Source organism: Argopecten irradians, chromosome 4 (genome assembly GCF_041381155.1).
Source record: "Argopecten irradians isolate NY chromosome 4, Ai_NY, whole genome shotgun sequence".
NCBI lineage: Eukaryota > Metazoa > Mollusca > Bivalvia > Pectinida > Pectinidae > Argopecten > Argopecten irradians.
Genome location: NC_091137.1, coordinates 10,776,237 through 10,801,682, shown reverse-complemented (window position 1 = coordinate 10,801,682; position 25,446 = coordinate 10,776,237). Strand labels below are relative to the sequence as shown.

At 34.4% G+C, this 25,446-nt stretch overlaps 1 protein-coding gene across 1 annotated transcript; it reads right to left on the bottom strand.

The window, feature by feature from the left end:
* Positions 1 to 978: 978 nt before the first annotated feature.
* On the bottom strand, positions 979 to 22,448 carry LOC138320577 (endoplasmic reticulum membrane sensor NFE2L1-like). The gene is made up of 9 exons (XM_069263640.1): positions 21,356 to 22,448; positions 9,651 to 9,782; positions 9,284 to 9,383; positions 8,917 to 8,984; positions 6,683 to 6,868; positions 6,050 to 6,281; positions 5,567 to 5,788; positions 5,179 to 5,249; positions 979 to 4,808 (listed from the first exon to the last, which is right to left on the bottom strand). Exons 1-9 carry the CDS (start codon positions 21,935 to 21,937, stop codon positions 3,897 to 3,899), a joined length of 2,505 nt encoding a protein of 834 aa, XP_069119741.1. The 5' UTR covers positions 21,938 to 22,448; the 3' UTR covers positions 979 to 3,896.
* Positions 22,449 to 25,446: the final 2,998 nt, after the last annotated feature.

Genomic DNA, 25,446 nt, shown 5'->3' with positions numbered 1-25,446 from the left:
TGATAACCTCATAACCGCTATGAAGTTCATGCAGCATCAGCTAAAAATCTTTTCAAATGTCAGAAATAGATGAACGAGTGTGTAGTTGTGCCGAGCACTACGAATAGATAAATACTTTTCTGTTATATCAATTAAAAGATCCATTACAATTAGGAAACCCAGTTACATGTACTGTAAACCAACGTATCTACAAGTTTGATTACAATTCGCGAAAACGAAAACATTAGAACTTTAAACTATGAGTACATTAGAATTTTAAACTATGAGCACATTAGAATTTTAAACTATGAGCACATTAGAATTTTTAACTATGTGCACATTAGAATTTTAAACTATGAGCACATGATAATTTTAAACTATGAGCACATTAGAATTTTTAACTATGTGCACATTAGAATTTTAAACTATGAGCACATTAGAATTTTAAACTATGAGCACATGATAATTTTAAACTATGAGCACATTAGAATTTTTAACTATGTGCACATTAGAATTTTAAACTATGAGCACATGATAATTTTAAACTATGAGCACATTAAAACTTTAAACTATGAGCACATTAAAACTGTAAAATTTTAGCATATTAAAACTCTAGAAAACTATAGGCATATTAGAACTTAAACTATGACAACGCATGATAAGCGAAATTAAGTCACCGCGAGTTGATTTTACAGTATCACTAGTGTGTTCTCAATTTCTGTTATGTTCCAGGGATCGGTTATTTTTATGATTGCTACTTTCATTTCCAAAGTCAATGATTTACTAATTTATATTAATATAACAATAAACGCTATCTTTAAGTTAAGTGCAAGAAAAGCATTGATTTTTGTTTATAAGCAAGGGGGCTGGGGGATGGGTTCTCGTTTTAATTTACGAAATTTATTTTCGTTTTCGCATTAACAAACAAAGTTTCCTTTTACATTAAAGGTATTTACCAGGCATACAGGAAATGTCTTAAAAACAACAAAACTTCAATGGTTTTATATAAACCTGTGTATTTCTATTTTTTCAAACATATTCTTCACAAATTTTGATATACAATAAATTCATCAGGCAATGAAATGGAACATTGTTACTGTACATCATACTTCATGCAACACCATATTTAGTGGAAAAATAGCACTTATATCGTACATATCACAAAATATGGTACAAATCGAGTCCTCCTTTGCTACATTTTACCCAGTATGACAGACACCGCTAGTTTTACAGAATTTACATTATCCACAATCTGACAACTTCTCAAACACCCCAAATCTTTAACTGTGCATGCGCATATGGTTTTCATGCTTTTTGTTTTTGTTAAATCATTATTTTGATGACGAAAAAGTTAGATTTTAAATCATGAATAACTAGAAGTTAGTGTGTCTATGTAGACGACTTCTGTTTATTATTAAGATTATCTCTCCAATAGAAGTCTGTTTGCCAGGTTTATATAATTCACACGCATAACACTATAGGTTCTTCACATTGAATGTACAATTCGTTATCGGGACAAGATCAGCCCAGTCACTGTTCCAGCACACTTTAGAAGGCATATACACTTTATCTGCCTGTCTGCACACACATATGTTTGTGTGAAAGACAATGGACACGAGGCCAACAGTAATATTCAATATCAGGTATTGTGCTCCCTTGTCTTGACCGACTTAGCTATTGTACTTCGTCTAAATGACAAACAATAGCGTCTTATAATTACTATACCCGACGTAACAGAATTATCAATTTACGACGGTTGACATTGTCATTATGCACGACGCCATTAGATTATTGTCAAATCACAACAACGCTTTTGATATCCACTGTAGTTTTGTAACAAGATTCTGAGCATTACTCGATCTCGTATTTTGTATAAAGACAATCAATATGTTAGCATGGTTTTTTTTATTTTTATTTTACGGATTTCTAAGATTTTCGTACGTTTATCGCCAATTGTTTTAATATCATCCGAGACAATATCCTCTAGTGCCATGATATTGACTTATTAACTAATTTATCTTGATAATTCTCCAGGTCAGAGTTATCAGAATGCTATCTTGATGATAAAGTCTTCTTTTGTCTGGGCGGCATTGGTGGTAAGAAATATTTTGTAGTGTTTGATGATTTAGTCATACTTATGATGGTTTGGGAGCTGTAACAGGCACATAGGTGAATTAATTAGCAAAGGACTCCAAACGCTTATATATAATCAACAGATTTTAAATATAACTCAACAAAATTAATAACAAAATCCTTTAACAAATTGTTCAACATTTTCCCAAATAAGATATCAGCTGTGTTTGCTATCAATGATTTTGTTATTATGACAAAGCTGATTGAATGAGTGTGTACTAGTCATCGTATAAAACCATATAATATGCACACTATTGATAAATGGAGTGACTATGATCTACTATATTAGCTACATGGTTACTGGATATGATCGACGGCTGTACAGTCTCTAGATAATGTAGGCTGATAAAATTTTGATGAAATTAGCTTACACAATGAAGAATTGGCATATGGAATGAGAAATTAACACTTCGGCTATGGAAAACTGTCACCAGTCATAGATTTAATAATGTGAAAAACAGCAGCAATGTGTAAACTTAATTGACACATTTTGCTAATCGATAGTGTGATCAACTAACTTCAATTATTAGTATTTTTTCATGGTGTAAAGCCTAAAATAATTATATTTACGTCTTTTTATCTATATATACGATTTAAATATATATATATATATGATTTAAGCCTAAAATCATTTTATTTTACATAAATATTTTTGTATTTTATTATGATAGGATATTTTCTTTTGTTTTTCATTTTGATGGTATACCAATTCACAAAAATATGAATCTGTATTAAATGGAGCTTACCTTCTCAAACAGCTCTCTCTCTATCTCTCACTCTGTACATGCTTCAACAACTGCATTCATCTCAAATTCAAAGTTATACTGATTTTAATCCACACAATTAACAGGACATTCAAAACAATAGAAATCACTCACAAACACACAAAAGAATACAAAAGAGCTACAGAACTAATAATGATATCTACCAAACATGAACGAGTTGTAACTATAATATGTGTTAACCAATGAAAGACAATGATATGGAATGATGTCAACCTAAATTGGTGTCCCCTTATAATGTACAAGACACATCTGTCTCAAAGTAAACAATTGTCAGATGTCTCAGTAATTAGACTTCACTATATACTGTTGAAAAATTCATCAATATATCTGCAAAATAATAAACATTCATAATGGAGCTGTGCATGAAAAATACACAAATAGAATTTCATTAATATTCCTTTTCAAAATCATTTCAGTTTTCCTTCTTGAACATAAATACCTGAATAAGCACTTTTATAGTCTTTTAAATAGATATTTCATAAATTAAGTGTGTATTTGAAAATTACATCTTGATAATATTTCTGGATTAATTCCATTGAAATAAAGCACCTCTGAATTTTTAGTCTAAAATGACTCATTCTAAAATCCACAATTGCTGTAAAGTTCTTGAGAATTTTTGGTCTAAAATGACTCCTTCTAAAGTCCACAATCCCTGTAAAGTTCTTGAGGTACTTTCTTTGATGATTCTATATCAGTCTATATAGATACAGGAGAGGGAATGAATTAGTATACCCTGTAAGTGTTCATATAGTTGAATGGAGTATCCCCTGTTATAGGACAGATGATTTCTACCATTATGATCTAAATATTCATGATCTTGTCCTACACATTAGGGGTATGCATTAAGTGTATACATGTACACCCCACATTTTATCTCGATTCTCTTTAAATGCTGATTCATGAGATTAGATGAAAGGATTATGTAACGGGACCAAAAGTTATCAGTGTAGGTTTTAGCACTAAACTCATTGTGACCCTGATGGGGCTTTGATAAAACATTCACTTTTTCTCACTTTTCTTCTTTTTGTTCTTAGCCTGCTGTTCGTCTGCTGTAACGTTTCTCGGTACGAGGAACACATTTCCGTCGCTTGATTGCTGTAGAGAAAACAAATGAGGATCATATGGGCGACCATGTTCATCGCGTAGAGACTGAAAAATCTCCCTATATAGGGAACTGAACTTGTCTTTCATTTCACGGGTCTGTTTGTCAATAGCATGCCGCTCCTGCAGCAGACGGTCTCGTGTTACCTTGAGGGATGTCATGTCATCCTCAAGGTTTATAATAACATCCAACTTCCGTTTCCGACAATTCTGAGCTGCTACCTTGTTTTTACCTCTTCTCCGAATGTCTCTGATTAGCTGTAATTGCGGTTCTGTTAGTTTGTATTGTGTGAGGAGCTCATTGAACTCCTCCACTGGAACGTCGACAATTTCGTCAACAGTCAACGGCACTTGTAGTTCTTGTATCCGTTTGGCATCCTTACATTGCGGGCCTTTGTGGCGAGGCTCTTTCTTTGCTGAGGTGCAGTACTTCTTGTACTCTCGGGGTGCCTGACCAGGCTGTAGGGGATAGGAGTGATTGTGACCTATGTGATTTGTTTTTGTTGGTGCGAAATTGAAGTCTGTATCATTAGATGAGCTGTGAGCACTATCACCATTAGAACTACTGCCAGAGCTGTAACTGTCGCCCCCGCTGTTGTAATTGTCGCCCCCAGTGTTGTAACTGTCGCCTCCACTGTTGTAGTTGTCACCATCATTATTATAGCCGTTTCCACCGTTGAACTTGCTGTAATTGTTACTCTCGAAGCTGCTAGCTTTGTTGAAGCCTGGTGATCCTCCACTGTAGTCATGGCCACCAGTAGCACCCTCTAGACCATCGAACGGTGACAAGGCTGCTTCACTGAACTGATCCTGTAATCAACAAATAACAACAATCTGATATCATGAACAGTAAATACCACTAACCTACCCGTATCTGGAAAAATGACCAACAAACATAAAAAATCTACAGTGTAGTATAGTCAAAACTTTAGCTAAATGATTCTGTGTTATCATGAAGGGAGGTATCAGTTATAACTAAAATCTATGACTAAAGCCAATGATCTACATATATCTACATATAAAGCTTAAATTTAGGTACATGATGTTAGATTCTTTGCAAGACACTCCTTTATGTGTATTCCAAAAAGTTTGTTTGACAAAAGTTTACAGAAAGCAATTTTTTTTCCGATGAATATAATCTTTTGTCTTAATTTTCTTTATCTAAAGCTAGATAAGTTACCTGATCAGAGCTGAGCTGTGAGCCCCCAGATTCACTGCTGTTGTCATCCAGCATTCTCAATGACTGTAAACCTGCAGAATATAATCAAATCAAATCATGTTTAATCCTGTAAGAATCTATTAAAATCCTTCACCTTATCACAAATTTACCAAAACATAACTGTGTGTGCAAGATGGGTGGTTAGCATGCCCCCCCCATACCCCAACCTTTTTATTCCTTAAATTAGACTTATTTGATGGTAATCCATTGCAGGTCTCATGAAGATGATCTGTATCAAAATGTTTTAAAACATTATTTGATGCCACACTCAGTAACGGTTTACAAACATATTGTCTCATCCCTTTTTGATCAGATGTTTACTATAGAAACAGGAGGAGTGACATCTTACCGTCATTAAGAGCCATCTCTGTGAGGTTGTAGTCCTCCAGCCCATCCTCGGGGATAATGTCGGGGAGAATGCTCTCCATCTCCACGATAGGATCTGTCTGGTTCTCACTGCTGCTCCCATTGTTATTATAGAACAGTTCATTCCTCTCCCAGTCCAGAGGGGTCGGGCAACCCTCACTGGAAGAGGTTGAGGTGAAGTTGTTCATAGGTTGCTGTGGGATAGCTGTGGAAAACATATTAGGTCAAAAATAACCAACAAGCTTAACTTCATGTTTATTAAGTCATTCTTAATATGTTTTGCTTTCATAATAAATTTAAACATTATGGATCTGATCAAATAATTTTGAACAATTAAAAAATGTCTATAAGACATATATTGTCCTGTCTGCATGAATAGGCACTGATGGACTGAAAGATAACTATATGTCCCAGTATCTCATGGCAGTGGCATTTTAAACAAGTTATTCTAAGAAATAGAACTTACAGGTGTTAGAGTATGGTGTAGGCAGTGAATTGTTGAGCTGAGGGGCCACAGGCAGGGTAGCATTCTGAATTAGCACCGAACTGTTATCAGTGGGGGACACAACACTCTGGTTCACTGGAGCCATCCCCATTGATGGCCTCCCACTGGTATCATTTTCTGGTAGTTCCAGCAGATTCACAAGATCCTGCCATCTCTCCTCGAGACTTTCCATAGGAGTATATTGCTCTTGATTCTGAATAAAATATATCAATAAAATATTAGTGAATTCATTTACTTACTTTATAATTAAATGAAAAGAGAGCGTTAATGCTCATGAAACATTTCTAAACAGTTTGTTGCTCCAGCTTCCAGATTAAAAATATAGATGATTGTGATACAGTAAACCAATATTTCTCCAATTACAATGAATATGGTACATGGTTTAGGTTTTTGGAAATAATAACACTAGCTATCCACCTCTGGATTGCAACAATAAAGTAATCTAGCTGTCCTCAAATTGAGTCAATCCTATAGCTTTGATTGGATGTCCAACAATCCGAAATAAAAAAGAAACAAACCCTAATAAATGTTATGAAACGGATGCTGATCCACCTTATTACACATGTACCCAATTTTGATTATAGGCTAACCTACCTGTTGTGCTGCCGTGTAGTTGACCATGTCAGGCCCATAGCCTGGCATCATCTGAGAGGGTGGGGCCTGGGGTGGAACCATCATCTGGGACGTGTGCTGATATGGTTGTTCAGGCATACGGTAATCCCCCTCCAATGGCGGGGGCTCACTCCTCACTGTCATGTTGTTATCGTATGGCATAAAGTTCTGTAACACATAGGTTTTATTTCATTAACTTATTTTCATCGAACTTATATCACACCACATAACTTGAGATTTTTTGTGCTTCATGTTTTCATTGTATCAGCATAAGTCACTCTCCAGCAATTTTTTTTATCTTACTCAAAATAGCAAATGGATCATGGTTTTTTTCTTCTATTGTAGGTATACGTGTTAGTCTTTTATGTTTCAAGCATTCTCTTGTCTCTCTGTAAAATAACAAGCCAATTCCCTAACTTGAGGCTAAATTAGTACAAGTAGGGTTATTTACCTGAAGCTGTGTATTTGGAACGGGAGGCTGGCCACTGGCTGGTCTTCCTCGCAGAGGCACCCATTCACCTTAATGAAGGAAACAATGAGATACAACTATTTGTTCATTTGTTTATGTAAGACACCAATAAGATAGGGTCATTATAAAGTGGCCCTTATTAATAAGAAAGAGCAAAATCTGTGATAAGTTGTTTTACCCAAAGTATAATTGATCTCCATCAACTTTCATCTACATCAATGTTTTTCTGAACAAAGTTACAAGCAAACATACGAAAATAGGAAGAGGCTTAAAAACTTCATAAGAATGGGAGAGGGCTTACTGCAGTGATGGTATTTAGATTACATGTAACTGATCATTTCAACCATACCTGTTTCTGTATCTTGCATAAAATTTTCGGTGAGCCATCTCCGATGTTGCTGTAACCTCTGTTCTTCCTGTTTACACTGCAGAAGTTCTCTTTCTTTTTGCTTTGAAATAGAGAAGTTTGTTTTAAATCTTGTATGGTCAAACATTATCTAAGTTATAAAATCAGATATTTTCATACGATTTTTTAAAAAGCTTATCCAGCTGGTCAATTTTACGTTTATGTTTTATAAATTGATGGAGATTTGGCTACTTCATATAAAAAGTTCAATATCAAATAAAGCATTAAGCAGCTAGATACAGGTATCAAGAAAAAGACATTATAACATAGAGTTAAAATTTGAAATTCTGTATCGAGGTAAATGCTCACTTTTTGTCTGTCTTTCTGGAGTTCCAACTCCCGTTCTCGTTCGAGTTCCTGACGGAGGTTGATGTCGAACACTTCCTTCCCCACTCCCAAGTCTATGTCTTGTCGCCATAGTACGTCTATCAAGTCCAGATCCTGTAAGAAAACCACATGTTATGTAAAACACTGCATTGTTTATAACCTTTCCTCAGTAGAAAGTCCCAGGAAAAAAATGCTGCACTCCCACATGAAATCTCCCATCAATCCGCACACATCTTGTGGCACGTACATGTATACTATATATAACATTGTATACTCACCAGATAGAATAGTAAAGAATACTCAAATCACCGCAAACAAATCTATCCTGGATGTAAGCAAGAAATAGATTCCAAGAATATTTATAATGGAGTCATCTAGATCCTTGTTTTAGTAGAGTGTATGACAACATATCTAGTACAGGAAATGTACTTGGAGACCCCACTCAGGTGTGGACAGGTGAAATCATTATGTGGTCTATTTGTCTGACCTTTCCTCTACCTGGACAACTACACTAATGAACATCAGTGGGACACACATGGAAATTATCTGTGCTGCCGTGTAGTTGACCATGTCAGGCCCATAGCCTGGCATCATCTGAGAGGGTGGGGCCTGGGGTGGAACCATCATCTGGGACGTGTGCTGATATGGTTGTTCAGGCATACGGTAATCCCCCTCCAATGGCGGGGGCTCACTCCTCACTGTCATTTGTTGTTATCGTATGGCATAAAGTTCTGTAACACATAGGTTTTATTTCATTAACTTATTTTCATCGAACTTATATCACACCACATAACTTGAGATTTTTTGTGCTTCATGTTTTCATTGTATCAGCATAAGTCACTCTCCAGCAATTTTTTTTATCTTACTCAAAATAGCAAATGGATCATGGTTTTTTTCTTCTATTGTAGGTATACGTGTTAGTCTTTTATGTTTCAAGCATTCTCTTGTCTCTCTGTAAAATAACAAGCCAATTCCCTAACTTGAGGCTAAATTAGTACAAGTAGGGTTATTTACCTGAAGCTGTGTATTTGGAACGGGAGGCTGGCCACTGGCTGGTCTTCCTCGCAGAGGCACCCATTCACCTTAATGAAGGAAACAATGAGATACAACTATTTGTTCATTTGTTTATGTAAGACACCAATAAGATAGGGTCATTATAAAGTGGCCCTTATTAATAAGAAAGAGCAAAATCTGTGATAAGTTGTTTTACCCAAAGTATAATTGATCTCCATCAACTTTCATCTACATCAATGTTTTTCTGAACAAAGTTACAAGCAAACATACGAAAATAGGAAGAGGCTTAAAAACTTCATAAGAATGGGAGAGGGCTTACTGCAGTGATGGTATTTAGATTACATGTAACTGATCATTTCAACCATACCTGTTTCTGTATCTTGCATAAAATTTTCGGTGAGCCATCTCCGATGTTGCTGTAACCTCTGTTCTTCCTGTTTACACTGCAGAAGTTCTCTTTCTTTTTGCTTTGAAATAGAGAAGTTTGTTTTAAATCTTGTATGGTCAAACATTATCTAAGTTATAAAATCAGATATTTTCATACGATTTTTTAAAAAGCTTATCCAGCTGGTCAATTTTACGTTTATGTTTTATAAATTGATGGAGATTTGGCTACTTCATATAAAAAGTTCAATATCAAATAAAGCATTAAGCAGCTAGATACAGGTATCAAGAAAAAGACATTATAACATAGAGTTTAAAATTTGAAATTCTGTATCGAGGTAAATGCTCACTTTTTGTCTGTCTTTCTGGAGTTCCAACTCCCGTTCTCGTTCGAGTTCCTGACGGAGGTTGATGTCGAACACTTCCTTCCCCACTCCCAAGTCTATGTCTTGTCGCCATAGTACGTCTATCAAGTCCAGATCCTGTAAGAAAACCACATGTTACGTAAAACACTGCATTGTTTATAACCTTTCCTCAGTAGAAAGTCCCAGGAAAAAAATGCTGCACTCCCACATGAAATCTCCCATCAATCCGCACACATCTTGTGGCACGTACATGTATACTATATATAACATTGTATACTCACCAGATAGAATAGTAAAGAATACTCAAATCACCGCAAACAAATCTATCCTGGATGTAAGCAAGAAATAGATTCCAAGAATATTTATAATGGAGTCATCTAGATCCTTGTTTTAGTAGAGTGTATGACAACATATCTAGTACAGGAAATGTACTTGGAGACCCCACTCAGGTGTGGACAGGTGAAATCATTATGTGGTCTATTTGTCTGACCTTTCCTCTACCTGGACAACTACACTAATGAACATCAGTGGGACACACATGGAAATTATATTCAAATGAAATTCCCTTTACATACATCACAACTGTAAGTACAATTGTAAATAAAACAAAAGAATTGATTTCAAAACTTGCTGTTTTATCAATTATTTTAAAACTTAAAGTAACCAGTTTTATTTGTACAAATGAAAAAAAGGCCAACAAAACAGATAACTGATGAGCTGTTGATACTTGATGGCACAATTTTCTATCAGTCAACACGACTGGCTTCCTACATTAACTTAGACTTACCAAGTATCTGTATATACTTTTTGTCAGGAGATCAGTTACCATTGTTAGACTTGCTGCCACACACAGAATTAAAACAGAGTTACAGAACCACAGTAACCATTAAGTGTTCTACATGAGGATGTACAATTGATTATGTATCTGAGATCAGTGGTGGTCATGATTCCAATAAACACATCCTGTACCTGTCCTGGTAACAGTTAAGTACTCAAATCCAAATCCTCATTCATCAAGTATATTCATACCAAGGAGTGGACAATCACTAAAATCCTGGTTGTAAATTTAGGATGCAAGATTTATGAAATGTTTGAATAGGCTTTTATTCACTTTTAGAAAGTTATCCTGTTTGCTGAAAGTTTTAAAATCTAGGAATGGATTTATTTTAACATTCACGACTAGCCATTAAGGTTAATTGGTAATGGTTTCTTTCAACTAAACGACTACCACAACAGAGAAATCTGCCCTACTTATCACTCTTTATTGAGTTAATAATTCAACACTCAAAGAATCTTTATCTTTCATGAATGGACTGATTTCATACCAATTCCACTGCATTATATTGAACATACAAGTAATTTGTGAAATACCTGTTTCATGTAAGTAAATCTATGAAAAAAGATATCTGTACGAAATGACATCATATAAAATTAGTTCCTCAATTCAATTTTAATGTTTTATGTTTGACGAATTATGATAGATCTAGTCTACACATGTAGATTGCAACGTCTATGATGATGCAGACTATGTTCACATCTCCGTGGGTCAGTACATAATAACAGTACAATGATAACAGTCAGGATTGATCAACTCCCTTGTCCCAAGCACATTGGTAGACCCATTTAAACATTCAATCCATCAGATCTTCAATACCACTCTATGACTGTCCCCGCGGGGAGCATCACTAATCATTATTTCTCTGTTTACTCAAGTTTTAACTACCATCCATTAAATGAAGTGACTACAGAGAATTCTGCTATAAATTATTTGATACTTTTATGATCAGACAATTATAAGGTAAAAAGTTCACATTTAGCTACCTGAAACTGTTCTGAAATAGTCATCCATAGATTTCATATCTACAGTATACTGCTTAAACATTCTCTTAGTTTCTGATATAATTTGAGACATTTTACAATAAACCTTTTTTGATACCATAATAATAATAAGACTACCAATATTGTCATCAAGAAATGAACGTGTATCTATATTTCCCGGTATTAAAGAGTTATTCCACCTTGTGGTTAGTTACTTATAAACTAATTGTTGCGATATGTTTTTTATGAGTGTAAAATCATATTTTCAAAGAAAATAATCTAACTTGTGCTCACAAAGTAATTATACGTCACATGTGATACCTACTACCAAGGGAGATAACTTTGCAATATTCAAAGACAGAACATTCAATCAAAGACAACATTTCATTATTTGTTGATCTTACAAATCAAATATTTATTGTATGCTAATTATATCTATAATGCCACAACATGATGACTAGTAGTAATACTAGAAAACTAACATTAGGTATCTTGTGATTACAGTTTCACACATATATCATCGATCAGTGAGATGCAAGTACAACTTGTGAGAATTACTAAAGATATAAATAATTGCTGTTCCATATAGCATGCAAGATTCAAATTGTCATGCAGTACTTCATATATATATTTATATTTTCACTGCAGTCTCACTATGTAACCTTTCCAAAAACAGTTGGTTTTCATATAGTCTATGAACTTCAAGTACCGTAACATCTTTCAGTTGGCATTCATAGCCAATATGAATGCCAACTGAACGGAGGCAAATTCAACATGAAGCACGCTCATGGAATTTGCCTCTGTCCAGTTGGCATATTGGCTATAAATGCCAACTGAAAGACATTCAATACTTAAATTTAATGAATGAATTTTCCACATTCATGAAATGCATTTCCATTTAAAGTTGTATTGCTGCTAATTTCACTGTAATGATATGTAACTTAAACATTTGATATTTAAACATTGAAATGTAACTTGATGATTTAGCTCCCCAAAAGCATATGTCGGCCTATAAGAGAGCCGAAATCTAGGAACCATATATTCCTGGTTTTGAATAAAGCGCCTTCAATCACCGCCATGTTCAGTGACTTCGGATTCCGAATCGTATCACATGACTGACATTCGACACGACCTGCACGTGGTGAGCCAGATAACTAGCGTAAGCGCACATGTGTTTGTTTACGTTTTCCTTCTGGCTTATATGAGCAAATCATGCTGGTATATGTCCTCAGATAGAGTATTTGAAACATCCAATTTACACATTACCGTAAAATATTGTGTGTATCAAATATAGTAATGTGTGAGCATTATTTTCTTTGTAGATAGTCTGATGAGGTCGACCACATGTTTTGTTTATGAAAAATTGTTGATGTTTTCTCTTGGTTTCACAACTCTCGTTCTACTTCCGAGATTGTCGCGACGATGTTCGGAAGAGTTCGGAATGATTCGGAATCTTTCGAGCCTATTTTTCACATGTACACGTTAAAAAGATTTTTTACTTTTATAATTAAAGATACTTCCAGTGCTGCAACTTTATAAAAAGTGGTAAAATTAGAAAGTTTAAAACTCAGGCAGACAGATAAAAATATGTATAACAGTTTTCACTATGACAAAAAGAGCGAAAGTTATAGACCATACAACTTTAAGATGCTCTACCGCTTGCAAATGTGTATTTTTCTTCAGTTACAGAAGTTATACTTACTTTACACCATTAACACCATTAAAAAGTTTGAGCTTCTAATTTCCCTTTAAAAATGAAAATACTAAAAATAATCAATTGCATTCCAAAAAAAAATTGTGGCACTATGCACTTTATGGAATGAAGTACTGCTTGCGCATGCACCAAAAGCAAAATAATTTTTTTTATATATTATTTTTTGTGCTAATTACACAATCAACTTGTATGAATTTAACAGTATACAAGAAATTAAAGAAAAAAAAAAAAAAAAAATCTAAAATGAAAGAAGAAAATATATGATTCATTGATTGTATGCTATGTGATTGATGCATGTTCCATTTCAAATTGATTTATGCTGCACATTACTATGTGCCTTCACAAGTCATAATAAAGGTTGATAAAGCCTAGGCCTGGTTTTCCCAGAGTAAATGACAAGCCCTTCCCTAGACTTCCATTAGCATGTGTATATTACCATACACCTGTATATGTAGTGTATTGTAATAGCCCGTACACCAAAGCCTAGTTAGCTGGAAAATGCATCTAAATTGTGTAGATTCTGAAAGCATGTCATTAACAAATATCCACAATATCTATAAATTCAACAGACACCTGTATATTTATCAGCATAGCCAAATGAGTGCCATCAGGCGATCTAGATTAAAGATTAAATAGTTTTAAGCAAATTGGACACAGCTAGTGGAAATTAACATTACAACAGGTACAAAACAGGCCTTGTTTGTCACACGATAACCAATAAATGGTTTCTGCTTCATCAATCAAGCAGAAAACTTCCTCTGTAATGGGCTACTATGGTTTTCCATTATATCAGAACAACTGACCCCGACATAAGCTTCCCGCTGACCTAGAATGCTATAGATCCTCCGCTCTTGAATCATTATCGCAATCAGACCCATGTAATTGTGTGGGATTTTAAGCCAACAACAAAGCCACTGTTCCGTACCAATGTCGTTCAAACCAGAATCAAAAACATTTTGATCCTCCAAATAACAAGAGATTTGAAAACCTACAAAGCGTGCTCAGTTCCCTGTTCATAAAAGCTTTCTAATAAGGATTCAATTTACCTCAAACTACTACCTGATCATACAATAGCTTTATTCTTGTGTATTGACGACACAAGGATGGGAAGTATTTGGGCCCTAAGGGGACCGAGGCCATGCTATATAACTAGTAAACACCTGATACAGTGTCATACTTTCACTTATAGAGCCTAATAATGGGCTATTCCAAATCCAACATTTTCAATAGAATTTTACTTGAGCTTTTCCACCTTTCTTAAGAAATTGTCAATTTTCTTCACTTTAAATACCTTAGCCCTGTTGGATACGAGAATGAGAGTCATTCAATAAATGTTTCAAATAGCATATAACATATGTTTTTATTTTTTTTTTATTTTTTAAATGTTATCTTCTACATATGTATGCATGCATCAGAACCTAAGAGTGACAATGCAAGGGCCCAATATATAGCCTCCAATCACTCACCTGCTATATATATATATAGCTACCTCAGATGAGATCAATATGTATACTAAAGGAACAAAAAAGAATTTCTGATAACGCCATATTTGGCGTACAAATTTCATCCCAGCTTGCTAAACCCAATATCAAGTCCCTGTGTGCTGGGCCTATCATTTATTGAAATGAAGTGGTTTCAAGATTTTGTACTATGGACCCATGGCAATGAATTAGGTCAAGGTCTTTCATTTGAACAACTTTGTTAACCCATGGCCAGCATTTTACATGTTGATCCCGTTTCAAGCCTCTAAAAGTCCACACATTTGAACATACTTTGCAGCCCTTTACCCCTGCATGCTTAACAGACCTAATATCCATACATTTCTAGACTGCTTTGGAAGTGATCATGACAAGAAGTCATTTGAACACAAAATAAACACAAACATTATGTACCTGTCGACCCACACTGCCATAGGATGCATGCATAGTCTATGATTACACCTCCCTGCATTCTCTACAGTTTAAATTCAAACACTCTGCTTTAAGAGAAATAAATCGTATGTTGAAAAATGTTTTACCTTCATGTCACAATGTTTTAAATGTACATAAATATAAAACATACTACATGGCCTGGGGCACCCCATTACAGTAAGTGCAGTCCTAATACATCACATGTAGTGTTTATACATCATGTATGCTAATATATAGAGCTATTCTACTCTGCGTAAGATATAGATAACCTACATTCACAATAGTCTACCACTCATAGCAAACTTTAATAATTTTATTGATGAAGTCTTAAAAGTAAATTTTAGTCCAATGTATAAAAACCGTCAATACTGTACTGGTGTAGAGATCTTATTGAATGCACAAGAATTTTAATGTTGAAGAATTTGGCAATATAGATTAGCTATAGCTATTTTTTTTAGATATTGAAAAATATCTATAAATAGACGTATATATTATACTATCGATTGCTTACAGTAGCTAGGGACAAGTTTATATTCAATAAAGAAAATTTTCATATGATACCCGAACTGATCTTTTTGAGATTAGAGACAGAATTTTGGTGTATTTTACCCCTATTCTGACTCACAGCCAGATCAATATCACAGGTAAAAATAACACTGTGTCTCCTATGTTAGGAGGTTGGGCTCTTTTTACCTGTGCGATAAGGTGAACTTCACCTGTAATGTATTTCAGATCAAGGTGTGCCTCATTTCACGTGAAACTTGAGTGGTGCCACCGTAACCTCAAAGCTCCATGAAATCTCTATCATCTTTCTGTTGAACAATCTACCCTGGATAGATGTCCTTGGCAAACCAGTTTATGTACAAGGTGTAAAACGAGATCCTATTTACTCAACTTAATTACGTACAAATGTATCCTGTTTCACCGCCCAAAAAGACCGAGAAAGAAGTATTCCATTCAGTGACGGATCACATAGACAATTTTTTCTATGGAAATACTCCCTTTTTATGTAAATTTTGTTAAATGCCCTCCAGAAAATGTTGCTTAATGTTATGCGTAGATGTAAAAAAGCATTATTGCTAAATGTTGAAGACATTTATGTGAAGGCATTTAACAAGACTCTCTCTATATGTGATGTATAATATTAAGCTAAATATATGTTTCATACTACGGTAAACATTCAGTAAGTTTGAACAAATTAAAATTATTCATATTGATAGACCAATTTAAATCTGAAATTAACATTTCAGAAAATAAACACAAGTTAAATTTGAACTATCCGTACATACCTGCCTTGAACTCAAAATACATTTTTGTTACTTTTGCAAATACCGGGTAGTTAAAGACTGCAAACAAATTATGTGTACGCGTGCATCCTACTGCGTAAGTTTAAACGTACACAATTTTGCGATCTATACTGTCTTTACATTTTTGACATTTGAAAAATCAACTAGCTGTCATAATGCTTTAAAGTTAAATATTTCATATTAATTATATTTAGTAAAGTTTATTGATAAAGACATGAAATTTCAAATTGATGACTGATGGCAAAGCTACCATCTTTCAACTAATGAAGCATTTTGTAATGGTTCATTAATTTGTTATAAGTCTATGTAAACCAGGTGAGCTATTAATATTTCCCTTGCCTGCACTTGTAAGTTAAATAAAGAGGCAGTATATATGGTCCGGACATGAATATTCTGCCCATACCTGTCAGACCAGCAGTGTCATCGATTTTGGTGTGTCTGATTTAAGATGACATCTTGTACTGATCGCCCCGATCAGTTGACCCACTCCGGTGACAAGTGTTCTATGGTAATCTGTGATCATGCACTTACAACATGAATTCATACTTTTTATATCAAGGACATTTCGCCGATATTTATCAAAGGAATTGATCAAAAGTCACTTAACCTTGTAGGGAAGTTATCAGAAAATATAGAAGGAGCAAGGTTGATGATCACTTAAATATAATGGGTCACAGGGAGGGTGGATAGTAATTGGGACAAATTTATTGTTCACTGAATTAAAATATATTCATACTTTAATTACTCTTTATCACATTTTAAAATGTACACTTTCTTTAAAAAGAAATATTTAAAAATTGACTGTTATTTACAGAAGCACCCCAAAGGTGTATGCATTTGCATGAATTCTGTATTTACATTATTATAGCTAGTGTAACCTGTCCTTTGGTGGTTTGTGGACTGTTACGTTATTAGCAATAGTTTATTTCAATAGTTTAATTGTGAGCATGTACCTTCTTTTTTCTAGGAAACAAAAGCATGATTCGATTATCAAAAGTTTCACCTACCTGTAACTTAGCAAAGGGTAGATAACTATATATGTCATACATTTTCAGGCTTAAATTTGTGTAATTTTCACTCTCAGATGTGTTATATGATATAAATCTATAGAAGATTTTGGCAACTCTAAAGGGTTCTATAAATATATTTTTATAACATATCTAGAGGAATTATTAGATTTTTTGACCTGGTTGGAAAATCAAGCCTCCCCTCCAAAACAATTCCCGAAGAATATTGAGAAGAATTTCATGAAATTTTAAAATCAAAGTGACCTTGACTTTAGTCAAATTTTACCAAAAGCTCAACCTTTGTGTAGGCAATTTAGCGTGTGATGAATGAAGATTTTTCAAAAATATCATATCTTGAGACTTGAATATTGGTGCTCCAGAGTTCAGTCCAAACAAAAGCTTGAAAACGAAATAACACTTTAAAGATGCGCCACCGCTGACAAATGGTATTTTTTCACTATAAAACACAGGAGCAGACGATTTAGTATTTTTCTTCAGTTACAAAAGTTACTTACTTTACACCATTACCAACATTGAAAAGTTTGAGCTTCTAATTTTACTTCAAGTTAAAAATATGAAAAATAATTAATTGCAATTGCGCATGCACCAAAGGCGTAATAAGTTATTTTATAATATTTTTTGTGTTAATTAGGCATATATATACACGATTAAACACCAATTATTGTTCAAATGATTAATATCATTTATGCTCTGTCGGTGGTGGAGCATTTTTAATTAAAAGATTTTGACAACTAGGGTCTGCTGGCAGCTGTCAGTCACTGATCAGGATGGGGATGCTTTTTGGGTAATTTCTTCAATATCTAAAATTAAAATCTGACATGTCTTACTCTTAAATGGAAAAGCTAGCTGAGCAGATCATTGACCAAAAGTAAACTTAAACTTTCTTGACAGCAATAACAAACGATGCACATAAATATGCATCATAATGTATTGAACATACACCGATATATAAGCCTAAAAATTGATTTTTGGTAAATTTCGGTAAATGATATACTGTACACATATCTGATGTATGTACAGCTCTTAAAAATTCTACTTGATGGACATTTTTTTTTTTTTTTAAAAGAAGGGTTCACAGCTATTGAGCTAAGGATAATCAAGTTATTACATTTAGGATTGTATTTATTACCTTGCTTTGAATAACAATCTGAGTCACACACACATTTTATGACAATTAACTTATAAATCAAGTACAAGATATAATACATCACTTCTAGTCTTCTACATATTCCGGTAGGTAAAAGTTGCTGTCTTTTTTATCATAGCCTGGTCTTATTTTAACCCAAATAGCTATTGAAGAAGATTTCTCAACAAAATTTCTCAAAAACAATAAATTGACTCTTTCACCATCTACAGTGATCAATCTATCTGGGTTTTGCTGTCATTAGTGGATATATGACAATTGACATTAGTGCCTACTGTATTTGCCTGACCCTTCTATTTTAAGTGCCCCTGGAGCTCGTGATCACTTCTTCTGGCGAAGGTGGATAAAGTGCTGGCACCTGATTCGTTATTGAGTCCTGAATACCGTGCTGGCACTGGATTCCACAATGCAATAAATGTGTCTCAAGAGAAAGAAAGCATAAATGCCTTTCTACTGTAAGTTGTAACTGATAAATTGTATTTTTAATAAGTTACATAAGCCCTCAATATTTTCCAGCATATGTGACTCCATATATAATGTGTTATTATTTTAGCTGTATTTATATAGTTGATTTTCACCTATATATTAAGCGATGAACGAGATAAACATTGTAAAATACAATTTAAGGTCCAGATCATAATCTTTAAATCAACATCAGAATTTTTTTACTTGTCCATCAGACAATACAAGTGTGCTATCAACATTCACTTGTACGACGGCCAAATCCACACGTTTGAGTGAGCGGATGAGTATACATTTCCCCAGTCCTACGGTTCCCTAATAAGCCCCACAATTACGGCAATTTGGTAAAAGACAACAGATTTTATGATCGCTAATTAATACTTACATTTGAAGTTTATGATACATTATCTTCACTTGTAAATATGAACAAATTTACCATAAATTGAAGTCTTAAAATTGACAAAAAACAACTAGGTTCAAAAATTATAATAGAGGGGAATTTTAGGCAAGAGTGAAGTTCATTCCTTAAGGATAAACTATACCCACATGTCTGTTGTTATTTTCATTAAAAAATGTGCTATATATTATTTAAGGTGAGCGAAGTCAAACAGACTATAACTAGGGCTGTGGATTGTCTAACATGTGGCGATCCGATCCGATCCACGATTCGAGGTTGACGATTCACAGATCGGACCACGAATCACCAGTTAGATATAAGCAAAAGATTCAATTGAAGTCGAAACTGTTTTTATTGATAAATCAATAATGCTCTTATATATTGATAAATGTTTGATTGATAATAAAACCATTTTTAGCAATTTTGCATTCCTTATCACTAAGCAATAGAGTTACAGGTGAAGTACAGCAGGATTCGAATTCAGTCACTGTAACTATAAAAAAATCAAATTATTTGAATTTTGAAATGACGTCATCTCAAAAATACTACTGCACATCAATTATGGCATGAAATCATCATGGTAAGGCATAAATAACCATATGAAAATATTTTCACTGTTACTTTTATTTTGATCAAATACAGAATAAACATTGAGATTAAGAAAAAAATGTTTAAATCTGTAAGAGCAGTTACAATTTAATTTGGTTCTAGGCCTTTAGTTTTATTTTTAATCAAGTGATTTATGATTTTGACTCATAATTAGCCTACCTTTCGTTTTTGACATGGGGTTCACATCTACATACTCAGTAGCCTAATGTAATATATTGGTATTTTTACATATTTCCGACCCGTAATGAAAACGAAATCAATTATCATCTTTTACATCTCTAGAATTCGATAATTATGTTTTATCATTATTATTTTATGAAGAATTCACAACACTGCATCGAAGCGTGGATACGAAAATAGCATGTTGCTAGCTTTACTTCACGCAGCTCTTGTGTACTTCCGGTCTACTTCAAAGTGAAAACATCGATGATATTCAGATTTTAGTGTACATTCCTTCACATTTTTGAGCTATGACAGCATTAAAGAAGGTATTATTTTTTGCTTTTGAAAGATCGCAATCCACAAATATCAGGAGTAACGAATACTCGTATCCGATCTTTCTCAATAATTCGTGAATACCCGAGTACTCAGATACTCGTTACAGCCCTAACTATAACTGACTCAGGGTTTGCACTAGGATGGGTGTTCCATAAATCCCTTATGTAAGAATATGGGGTTTCAGAAAAAAATGCATGGGGTCTGATGGTTCTTTTGATTTTCTAAATAAATGGAAACCCTGCTTAACCGTCTGATTTTTTAAGTCACGTGTAAGTTTTAACATGGATGAGAATTGGAAAATAACATTATCATAGGCCACCTGCAAATTAATCTTTTTTTAAAGACAAGAATACTTTACAGACAATAACATAATATCCTAGTAGCAGTTAAGTAAGCTTGTTTATTTTTGATAATAGGTATATATCTTTTTTGACATATATGGGGCAAAGAACTAACTTCAACAGTGTGAACAAAATTTAGAAAATCTGCCCCTTTATCAAGACACAAATATAAAAGACGGTCACAAAACAATTACGTAATGTAAACAATCATATATGGATAGAAGCTTAAGGGCACTGTAGATAATCACAGGAATAAATGCATGATCCCTTTGGTTGGTTCTCTATTAAACATGATCACCAAAGGCTTGGGTGTATATTGATAAATTCAAAAACATCTAGAGATGGTGTAAAGATCGATATTGAAGTGTTTAAGCTCACAAATGCTAATAGTAGGTGTCATCATATTTAAATATATCCTAAATTTTCCTATTATGATAATTTGATTAATTTTCTAGTTTATACCTCAGATGTTAACTCCTGTGCCTGCTGATCAGGCGATGAGTCTTCTTTATCTTCAGTCTCCCCCACATTGTTTTCATACAAAGACAAGTCATTGTTTATTATGTCACTTTCATCTTCCTGGTGTAATGTAGCTGCCAAGTGATCATCAAAATTCTCTTGGTTGTTCTCTTCATCTGCATTTTCGTTATCATTATGCTGATTGTTTATGTTAATTAGTGGAACAGGTTGTTGTTGCTGTTGAAGTAATGTTGATCTACTTGCTAGAAAAGCAGCGATACCTCTACCTCTATTGTTTCTTGGAGTCCCATGCCAGTTTCCGAACCTGCTTAAAGATCTCAAATCTTGTATGATGAGATCAATATCACTGTCAAGTGACTTGGGGTGGATTCGACCATGCAGAGAATCAATATAATTATTAAAATTGGTTAAAGAATATGCTGCTGTCTGTCCATACAAAATCTCTTGTACTTCAGGGTAATGACTGTAATTATGATCTACAACATTGTTCAAATCTGTCCTCAATAAACTGAGGAGGATTGCTATATTCAGCAAACCATCAGTGAAATACTCCTTGAATCTCATCCCAGCAGTTTTCCAATTGTTTGTGATAACAAAAATAGACCACGCACCCGAAACGGGTTCATAAATCCATGCTCGAAGTAAACAATGTGCTTTGTTCGGTCCCGAATCGTCAATAAATTATCGGCATCGTGACCACAGATCAAAACCAGGATTAAACACAATTAAACAATTCTGTTGTTGAAATAATGAGTCAGATATGTTCTTTTTATATTCCTTTCAACCCAAAATACGTCAAATCCAATAACGCGTCGAATAGCTATGAGATGTTTGTTGTCTTGTGTTCTTGTTGGATGCCATGACAGTTCGTCTGCGGTAAGACATGATACATTGCCATTTCCAGTTATATTGACTAGTTCATACTGTTATATGCATAGTTTGACAATCGTATTAGACCTCACCAGATATATGATGAAATGTCACCAGTTCTATTTACAAACATTCGAGAAAATTCTCCAAAACTTTGTCCTATAACAGCGGAAGTCGTGTGTGAATCAGCGAAATAGAAATTGACGTCACATCACGCATGCGCAATTTGTAGTTTTCTTTCATTTCGTTTACTTCCGGTGCACGATATTGACCCTCACCTGTCAAAGCTAGCATAAACACATAAGGCTATGAGCCTATCTACCTGTGTCAGGCCCCTTTTGGAATACAGATAATTAAAAGACCCAATAAACATAAACACGTACTTTCAATTTCACATATAGTGATAATCAAACGTTTTCACACATTGTTTTAACATTGAGATATTGCATGATATTACGTTAAATATGAATCAGGTCACCGATATTGTATTTCTTCACAAGGACGAACACTATGAAGATACATGATAGGAATAAGTGTATTCGTTACATGACGAAAGAACTTACCTGTGTTATAACATTGTTGTTGTTATTACCGGGAACACACACCGGCTCCAGTTTAATCATGTTGTCGCTTATAGTGTTGGAGATCTCGTCGTGACCTATCGAGCTTAAAGCTCAGATACACTGCCTTACAACACCAATAAACAAGTTACATTCCGTGCGAAACACACAAAAAATGTCACCAAATCAATACTCTTGTAAATCCCGTAACATTCAATTGAAAACTTGTCACATAAAATCCACACGTGAACGAATACAGCAATGACAATTGTCGTGCACAGGGCACTCCACTCGTGAACAAGAAATCCCTCACACAACTGTAGGCTAAACTGTGTCACCTCGATTGAAGTCTACGGTATCTGAAGCGACTGCTCATTGGTTCACCGTTAATCACGTGGTGCGCTAATGAACAACCCTCCATACATGAACGGTATAAGTCTGTGTAGGACAGCGCGGTATTATAATGTATATCTCCTACGTAAAATTTCAATTTATATATTGTGTACTGTGGGTTGGTGTCGTTTCCATACGAACTATAATGGCTGCCTATAGTAAACAGATCTAGAGACTTACCTGTTCCTTTACATGTGTATCACCACACGCGTGGTAATATTTAAGCGATGCACTGTAAATATGCGTACCTGAGACAAGTGATCTTCTATACTCCGGTTCGATAGCTTTACCTAGAATTGTCTTCTTTTTTTCAAATTTATTTGTATTCAGTTGTATTCAATCTAATGGAATAAACGGAAAACACCTTTCCCGTTTATTCCATTAGATTAAATACTCCATACAATATAGATGTATTTCAATTGATTATAATGGTATGTATATCGAATATAAATAAATTTGTGGTTTAAAATGTTCAATCTAACTTGAAACTGTTCAGCCACCTGTTGTTATATCTTTCTTTTTGTTTCTTCCTGGTGTTTTTTTAAAAATAATTTTATCATTTCTATTATCAATTACCTGTCATTGCAAGTTATATAAAGACTTACAATAAGAGGCTGAAGCCATAATCGATAGCTGAGAGTTTTGGATGCCATGGAAATCGGGAAATATAACATATATCATGACGTCATTTACAGCTCTTATAACAGGACCATTTATCTATGTCGCCATTCCACATCTAGTCATAAAAACACTGATGTGATTATACCTCTATATCATACAAACCAAGTTTGCACCAAGTTTGCACAAATTCGTGTAGTACTAAGTCATTTGCACATGAAAATGAATTTAAAAACAAAAACTCAGCGTTTTAATAGTGCACTCGTTATAAATTGTACACCAGAGATTTATGCGAGGAAAATTTGATTTTTTTATTGATATCGATAGTTTAAACACTTTAATTATATGTAGGCGATCAAACCTTTTACTTCCCCCGTTCGAAAGGGCGGTGTCTTCTGATAATGTACGTACAACCACAGGCGTCTGCTTCTGGTTTGATAAAAATATGATAACCTATCCTACTAGTAGGGGTAGGATATTTTATTTTTCCAAAACCAGATGCAGACGCCTGTGGTACAACTGTATGTAATTTGGCAATGGCAAATACTAGTGAATATATATCCGATCTATGTAAATCCGAAGGTTAATTTTTTTAAATTAAAATAAATCAACTCCATTTATTTACAAATATGCCCACTACATACACAATTGTATTGTGGTCCGTGTTATCGATCTATCATAACTTGAAAATTAACAATGGCGCTTTGTACCGAATTGCTCTTCGTTACATAACTAATGTATATTTACAGTACTTGTAATGCACGTATTTTAAGCTAAGCCTACAATATACCCAAACCTTACACCCCTAATACACCTTTGAGTTTTGGCAGAGTGCCATACACTGCGCAGATGTGCAGTACAGTGTAGAGCACCTTTAAATCTACATATCAAACAAACGGCGGTAAAAACAGGGAGATACCGGGGGAAATGTAGCATTATAGAATATATATTAATAATTGCATAACAATGTTATCAACAGCCTATATCTGTGTCTCGTTATACCCGCATGGTGAATTGAGGATTAGACAAACCAATAGCACAGGCAATGGTACAGTCCAGTACCCAATGGGTGCCAGTGATACCAATGCACACAATATTACCGTTTGTGTACTAATTAATTGCCACACAATGGTACCCTCAACGATGCAGGATGTGCACCAGTCTTTCCTCCCTATCATTCCCATCGTTTATCATTAATTGATACCAACTGTTCGCCCAATCGTTCTATTTATACCAATAATTTCCTCTATTCGACCAATGGTTTAGACAATGGTTTAGACTGTACCAATGATGACAATTTTACTGTAAAGAGAAAAACCCAGTGTCCACCACTTTGCAGTCTAATATGGACAAACTAAACTTTCGAAGATCAATTTTGTGACAATAGAAACAGTCGTATCAGTGATATGTACCTATCATAACCCAATGGTATAGGTTCTTCTCCTAGATGTACCTATCATAACTCAATGGTATAGATTCTACTCCTATATATACCTATCATAACTCAATGGTATAGATTCTACTCTTATATATACCTATCATAACTCAATGGTATAGATTCTACTCTTATATGTACCTATCATAACTCAATGGTATAGATTCTACTCTTATATGTACCTATCATAACTCAAT